Source organism: Littorina saxatilis, linkage group LG8 (assembly GCF_037325665.1).
Source record: "Littorina saxatilis isolate snail1 linkage group LG8, US_GU_Lsax_2.0, whole genome shotgun sequence".
Lineage (NCBI taxonomy): Eukaryota > Metazoa > Mollusca > Gastropoda > Littorinimorpha > Littorinidae > Littorina > Littorina saxatilis.
This window is the reverse complement of record NC_090252.1, coordinates 445,049-452,795: the sequence shown is the minus strand read 5'-3', so window position 1 is coordinate 452,795 and position 7,747 is coordinate 445,049. Positions and strand designations below refer to the sequence as shown.

General features: G+C 44.6%; 1 protein-coding gene across 1 annotated transcript; it reads left to right on the top strand.

Annotated features, from left to right (window-relative positions):
- Positions 1-1,902: 1,902 nt before the first annotated feature.
- On the top strand, positions 1,903-6,682 carry LOC138972486 (uncharacterized). The gene is made up of 3 exons (XM_070345115.1): positions 1,903-2,199; positions 3,982-4,368; positions 6,128-6,682. The coding sequence occupies exons 1-3, from the start codon at positions 1,989-1,991 to the stop codon at positions 6,529-6,531; spliced, it is 1,002 nt and encodes a 333-aa protein (XP_070201216.1). The 5' UTR covers positions 1,903-1,988; the 3' UTR covers positions 6,532-6,682.
- Positions 6,683-7,747: the final 1,065 nt, after the last annotated feature.

The window sequence follows — 7,747 nt, the reverse complement described above, 5'->3', positions numbered from 1 at the left end:
AAAACGCACACACTGAACACGGCGCATACGACGCACACACTGAACACGATGCATAAGACGCACACACTGAACACGGCGCATAAGACGCACACACTGATCGCGGCGCATAAGACGCACACACTGAACACGATGCATAAGACGCACACACTGATCGCGGCGCATAAGACGCACACACTGATTGCGGCGCATAAAACGCACACACTGAACACGACGCATAAGACGCACACACTGAACACGATGCATAAGACGCACACACTGATCGCGGCGCATAAAACGCACACACTGAACACGACGCATAAAACGCACACACTGATCGCGGCGCATAAAACGCACACACTGAACACGATGCATAAGACGCACACACTGAACACGATGCATAAGACGCACACACTGATCGCGGCGCATAAAACGCACACACTGAACATGACGCATAAGACGCACACACTGAACACGATGCATAAGACGCACACACTGAACACGGTGCATAAGACGCACACACTGAACACGACGCATAAGACGCACACACTGAACACGATGCATAAGACGCACACACTGATCGCGGCGCATAAGTCGCACACACTGATCGCGGCGCATAAGACGCACACACTGAACACGACGCATAAGACGCACACACTGAACAAAATGCATAAGACGCACACACTGATCGCGGCGCATAAAACGCACACACTGAACACGACGCATAAGACGCACACACTGAACACGATGCATAAGACGCACACACTGAACACGGTGCATAAAACGCACACACTGAACATGACGCATAAGACGCACACACTGAACACGGTGCATAAGACGCACACACTGAACACGGTGCATAAAACGCACACACTGAACACGACGCATAAGACGCACACACTGAACACGACGCATAAGACGCACACACTGAACACGGTGCATAAAACGCACACACTGAACACGACGCATAAGACGCACACACTGAACACGGTGCATAAAACGCACACACTGAACACGACGCATAAGACGCACACACTGAACACGGTGCATAAAACGCACACACTGAACACGACGCATAAGACGCACACACTGAACACGGTGCATAAAACGCACACACTGAACACGACGCATAAGACGCACACACTGAACACGGTGCATAAGACGCACACACTGAACACGGTGCATAAAACGCACACACTGAACACGACGCATGAGACGCACACACTGATCGCGACGCATATGATGCATACACTTATCGCGGTGCATAAGACACACACAGTGATCGCGGCGCATAAGACGCACACACTGAACACGACGCATAAGACGCACACACTGAACACGATGCATAAGACGCACACACTGATCGCGGCGCATAAGACGCACACACTGAACACGACGCATAAGACGCACACACTGAACACGATGCATAAGACGCACACACTGAACACGGCGCATAAGACGCACACACTGATCGCGGCGCATAAGACGCACACACTGATCGCGGCGCATAAGACGCACACACTGAACACGACGCATAAGACGCACACACTGAACACGATGCATAAGACGCACACACTGAACACGGCGCATACGACGCATACGTACACTGATCGCGACGCCCGAATAACCGTTATGATAAGAACGTTTTCTGAGGAACACAATCTCACACCCCTTTCGCTGCCAATCAAAACTTCCTGACTGCCAGGGAATATTGGAGTTCGGGGTGTAATAATTCACAAAAAATTCTAGCTCCAAACTGGCAGTAGGTAGAAAAGTAAAACCTATGTTATTTTTAAAAGAAATTCAACCAAGAATCTGTTTTTAGTATCTAATCATGGAAATAATGCACAAGTGCAGGACGGGTATACCCGTCCTAAGGCAGTCAAGGGGTTAGTTTTAGACCTTTGTCAATCTATCGCTTGGAATCTGCTTTGCGCTGGACGTTTGTGTAGATTTGGATTCAGAAAACAACCGAACTCATTCCAGTCATTCCGGCTAGCCGAAACTGTTCAATGATGCATGACGTAATATGTAGCCGAGACCTACCAATTATGCACGTCCTTCTTCTGGAACAACATTTGTCGTCACAATCTACATGCACAGGCCGAAACAAATTGCTGTGGCCTTCACTTTTCCCCCTCTGGCAATATGGATTTGAAGCCACCATGAGATTGGTTTTGTCTTGCCTTGCCCTCTTGTCAACATACTGCGCTTTGGTGCACGGTGAGTGCTGTCGGTACATTACGGGCATGTCAAAAGAGGGTCTTGAGTATTGGAACGTAGTGTGGTCACTTTTCTTAAAGAAGCATATATCTATATTACTCATAGAAAGTGTACAGCAGGGATTTTCGAACAGTTGCTGGCACCCAGGGGCTAAACTATGAACAGAGATTGAAGTTGTTAATACGCCAAGTCTGGTGGACAGGAGGTTGAGAGGCAGCATGATCCAGACTTGCACAATCCTACACAAACTTTACGAGTAACGCGCTACGAACTCACTTCTCCAGTTACACGAGGCTTCCAGCACAAGAGGGCATGATAATAAACTAACAACAATACTGTTAAGACTAACCTGTATGCACATTTTGTACTAACCGTGTTGTGAATAACTGGAACAATTTGCCACCCAACATTGTGTCAGCAGGAACACAAAACACGTTCAAAAATGCATTGACAAACACTGGAGACAATTTATGTTCTCTACAAATGTACAACTCAACTGAGACCGCCATAGGACGTACGCAGCGCACAATTTATGAACAATGGTATTTTTAAATCATCGTTGGAAAACATAGATATGTTATGTTATGTTATGTTATGTTATGCTATGTTATGTTATGTTATGCTATGCTATGCTATGCTATGCTATGCTATGCTATGCTATGTTCTTGTGTTTATGTGGAGGCGGAATCAGAGAGAGAGAGAGAGAGAGAGAGAGAGAGAGAGAGAGAGAGAGAGAGAGAGAGAGAGAGAGAGAGAGAGAGAGAGAGAGAGAGGGAGAGAGGGAGAGAGGGGGACAGACAGACAGACAGACAGACAGACAGACAGACAGACATTTTAACAATTCAATACCGACATGCAAACGGATTGTATTTGCGCGCACGCATGTAGGCATGCGCGCGCACACACACATACCCGCCCGCACGCACGCACCCATCCGCGCACGTCTCTCTCTCTCTCTCTCCCTCTCTCTCCCTCTCTCTTTCTCTCTCTCTCTCTCTCTCTCTCTCTCTCTCTCTCTCTCTCTCTCTCTCTCTCTCTCGCCCTCTCTCTCTCGCGCGCAAGCATAAATCTTCCCGCCAATAGATCGCACAATCAGTTGGAATCAGGACCCATTTTCTGTTCACAGAAAGCAATGTTGTGTTTATTAAGACCGTTTTTCAAGTTTAAATTTATTTACGACCACATGTACCTGGGAAAGTTTGTTGTTGTTGTTGTTGTTGTTGGTGGTGGTGGTGTTGTTGTTGTTGTTGCTACGACCATATAAAGAGGCGGCGGACTCATTTCTTAATTAACAAAGGACCTGGTTGTTGTTACCACAACACAATTTAGGCATTCTGTCACACGTGTGACGGGGGTATGCCTGACCTTGGCCTTGTGTCAGCACGTGTTGGATGAGACATGACAAGCCTGTCCCCGTCGAGCACAAGTTGTAAGTTGTAGCGGCCACGGTTTTACGCAGGACTGATCGACTTGAAAACTCAACAGCAACCCAAGTGATCAACCATGTATCCATTGAACATTTCATTTCCATTCTCTGAGCCGTGTGACGTCAGAGTCCGACAAAAATTTAGATTTAGGGGGCTAGTCAAGTGCATGTTTGTGTGCATTCAATGGTGAAAAATAAAAAGAGTTCCAACTAAAATCGATCGATACATAATGTTATTTGTATTTTCGTCCATACAAATAACGTATATTGTTTGGAGCAACTATTTAGCTATTCATAGTTATATATTACGATATATTTACTTGAGATGAAATTAATAAAATGATACTGTTTTTCAGTCCGTGGTCAAGATGACGTGGTATTGACGTGTCCACAAGAATGGGTGTTGAACGCGTCAGTGACGCTATACTGCGAAGTGAGGAAAAGAAGCATCACTGCAAAATGTAAAACCGCTCCAAACAATACGTTCTTCACACAAGATGGAATCGTACCTCGGTGTACGGTGGGCTCAGCAGACTACACCTGCAGCTTTGACAACCCGTCTTCAACCAGCTGTGGATGTCGTCAGAACGTGACGCATTACACGTTTGTCTATCACATCAGCGAGGTAGGAGAAGATGATGGTGGTGACTGGACGTGTGAAAAGGCGTGCATTCCTGCCTCTGGATTTCAGAATCCTCTGACAACGTACATCAATCCTGCCTGCAGGGGGGTTAACGTTACAGGTAAGTTAAAAAACAAAGGAATACTGTACTCACCAATACAATACGTTCTTGTATTGGTGAGTACAGTATTCCTTTGTTTTTTAACTTTGTTCATCTTACCACAGTCACTTCGTTGTTTAGGTTACAGGTAAGAGTAAACATCAGATGAATGCATGTATACGTTTTGTTTACGTGTACATTGTATGTCGAATATTAGTTATCGTTAGACTTGACTGTCTGCTATCCACGTGTATCAGTCTCAATGTCGAGAAAGCTGAAATCATATCAGATCGAGGTGTGAGCAACAAATTCCGCACCCAAATAAAACAATTCATTCCTTTCACTTTACTTTCTGGATCAACTTTCGTATCAAATATTTATTTCACAGGGATCACGTGACCGCCGCTCAAATGAGGGTACTCTCAAAATTAACTGGACAAAAACGGAAGAGCCTAATTAAAAATCAACAAAAAATCACAATGGGCAAAACTTTGGAATTTGTGCGAGAAGGAAGCCAGATCAATGATCTACTCCGAACAGGTTGTTTTGTTTAGCTAGCTTGCGTTTTGCGTGTGCTATGCTAATCCTACTAAGTAATGCAGGTGTCGGTCGCTACGTTAGTTAACATTCTGGTCACTGCAAAACGTGTGGTTGTACTATCGAGTTTTAAAGCCATATAAATACTGCAGATGCAGGAATTTCTGTCGCCTGCTAATTCATCGCCATGTTGTAGTGAAACTTAAAGCGAGGCTTCTGTGCGTGTCACCGCTGTGTTGATTATGTACAGACATCTACACTCATCATTTGTTGTGTGGTATGTACCGGGCCAGCAACATTTACGGCGGGCTAGTGACTTTCTTGAAGTTACTCGCCCGGCAGGTGGGTTACAATTGTAAAATGTTGCCATCCCTTGTAGTATCTTACTGTTCATCGACACTGTTGTAAAAGGGCACACATCCGCCATATATCGGTATATGAATCAGCTGTCACTAGACGTGAGATATGACATCCATCAAATGGTGTGTTTTCTTGTATGGCAAGTTACATATAGCTTTAGGTAGGGCGTCTGCCGGGTGGCAGCCAAAACAAACTCAAGACTGTATGCTTCCCGACAAAATATCTGCACTAATCGTCATAAAAAAAACCTATACATACATTTAGCTGTATAACTTTATGATGCGGCCAGTTATAGTACAACCAAGTATATTGCTAGAAAGGTAATTTATTCCCCTACCGTTTGAAACAAAGAGTTTCATTTTTTCATCAATTAGTATTTATGCAGTGTACCGGAGACCTAGGACACCCCCAAAAATCAAATTCGCAAAAGTAAATTTGCAGACACTAAAATACACCAAAAAATCACAATAAGCAAGAGTGACCCCGCTTTTGATATCAAATTGAAGAACAACTCATGTTCTACCCACACAAATTGATTTGGTTCAGCTTTTGTGCCTAGCAGTGTTGTTTTGCCATTTTGAAGAAGACTGGTATCAGCCTCGTCAGAAGCGGTAAAACGTTTTCGCGTCATTTTGTGTGTGCTATGTGGGTAAAAATTCCGTAGTTTAGTAATGGCTAGATGTTTTGCTTTTACATTTGACACGAATATTCTTTATACAATTGCAAAAGATTGCTAATGGTACGATTCGTTTTACCAGTTCACGAAATAGCTTTAATTATACATTTTTATGCTCACAGTGTCTTAAAGATCATTATGAACACATTGTTGATGGATTTGAAGTCAGTTCAGTTTTTGACTCCCATGACCCATTCTGGTACCCAGCTCCAGAGAACAACCCAAAGAGCGAGGGCTCAAAGAGCGCAGACAACAACATCGTGATGATCACAGTGATCTCCTTGGGCGTGGTGGTGGCGGTCACCATCGGGGCTGTTCTGGCGTTCGGGTACTATCGCCGCAAGGCCGGAGCTGGTGCTGTTGGTGCTCGTGCCTTCGGGAATCTGGAGGCAGCAACGACCTTGGAAAACGACGCTGTGAGCACGGCTGCCACGTGGCAGTCAGCTGACACCAAGGCGTCCTCCCCACTCTTCGACAATAGCTCTGTGGCCGACAAAAGCTCTGTGGCCGACGAAAGCTCTGTGGCCGACGAAAGCTCTGTGGCCGACGCGTCCGACCTGCCGGACGACAGCACGGTGGACGGGTCTAATGCCGACAATGAGCTGCCGTAGTCAAGTGTCAACATTGGAACCAGGAGTACGATGATTGGATGTTGTGTTGAAATTGACTCCAGTGACTGTTCATGTTGCTGGCAAACCTACCTAACGGATCGTACACTTTTTGTCTTTTTAGTACGCTCCTTATATAATCATATATTATATAAGGCCAAAAAAAAAATAGGTCTGTTTACGGTAACCCGACCGACCCTAGTTTTTTCGCGCGACCCTAGACTTTTTTTTGGCATTTGGGGAAAGAAAAAAAAAATCTCGGTTTTTTTGGCAAAATAACGTAAAAATATGGTTTTTTGGAAAAAAAAAAAAAAAAAAAAAAAAACAATCCCGACCTACCGACCCTATTTTTTTGGCCTATGTTACCGTAAACAGACCTATTTTTTTTTTTGCCTAAAACTACATTTGTAGAATTGTGTGACTGTTGACAGATAAACGGCATAGTTTTCAAATACAAACAGATTGTTTTGAATATATGTTAATTAGAATGAGCACAGGTATTTTGACACGCCGCCGCGGCGTCCGTCCGCTGACAAAACAAATAACGTCGAGGTTATCTCGGATGTTTCTCAAGTTAAACCTCTGAAACGTTACACACTTTTAGGGTTTGAAGATTTCACGAGGTGACCGCAGTTTGGTTAACCTTCGTCAAATGTTGGGGTCACAGCGGGGTCATGTTGGGGTCACAGCGGGGTCATGTTCGTTTCATAAAAAAACATGTAGTTTAAATCCGCCGTGCTGCCAGGCTAATCGAGCGCTTGACAGAGAGCAACCACAATCCTGGAACACGGCAAGAAATCATGGTTTGTGATGGTGTGTTTGCAGGGTAGCTCCAGTTGATATGCAATCAATATATAACTTCACGTAGCAGCCTCTCCACACTTCACAGAACAATAACAAAGACCATCATCTGTACTCGTTCCAGTACTTAGAGCAAACTGAACCTGAGAATGGACGTTGTAGCGGTTTTCTGCAAAAAGGTTTAAAATGTGTTTTACATCGTTATGAGTTTACCCCACTGTGTATACATGAACTTAATTAAAGGCACAGTGCAGCTCACAGCCTTGTTTAAAGGCACAGTGCAGCTCACAGCCTTGTTTAAAGGCACAGTGCAGCTCACAGCCTTCGTTTTGCGTTTTTGTTGCAGCTGAGTGCATTTACAGTTCAAAAATCCTCCCATGGTAGTAAAACAAACCCAAAACTACCCAACAACGACATC

Excerpts from the sequence above, each read along its gene's own strand:
- LOC138972486 (XM_070345115.1), top strand. The coding sequence starts at position 1,989 with ATGATGCATGACGTAATATGTAGCCGAGACCTACCAATTATGCACGTC. Across the intron at positions 2,200-3,981 it reads ATACTGCGCTTTGGTGCACG|TCCGTGGTCAAGATGACGTG; the intron begins GTGAGTGCTGTC and ends ACTGTTTTTCAG. Across the intron at positions 4,369-6,127 it reads CAGGGGGGTTAACGTTACAG|CTCCAGAGAACAACCCAAAG; the intron begins GTAAGTTAAAAA and ends TCTGGTACCCAG.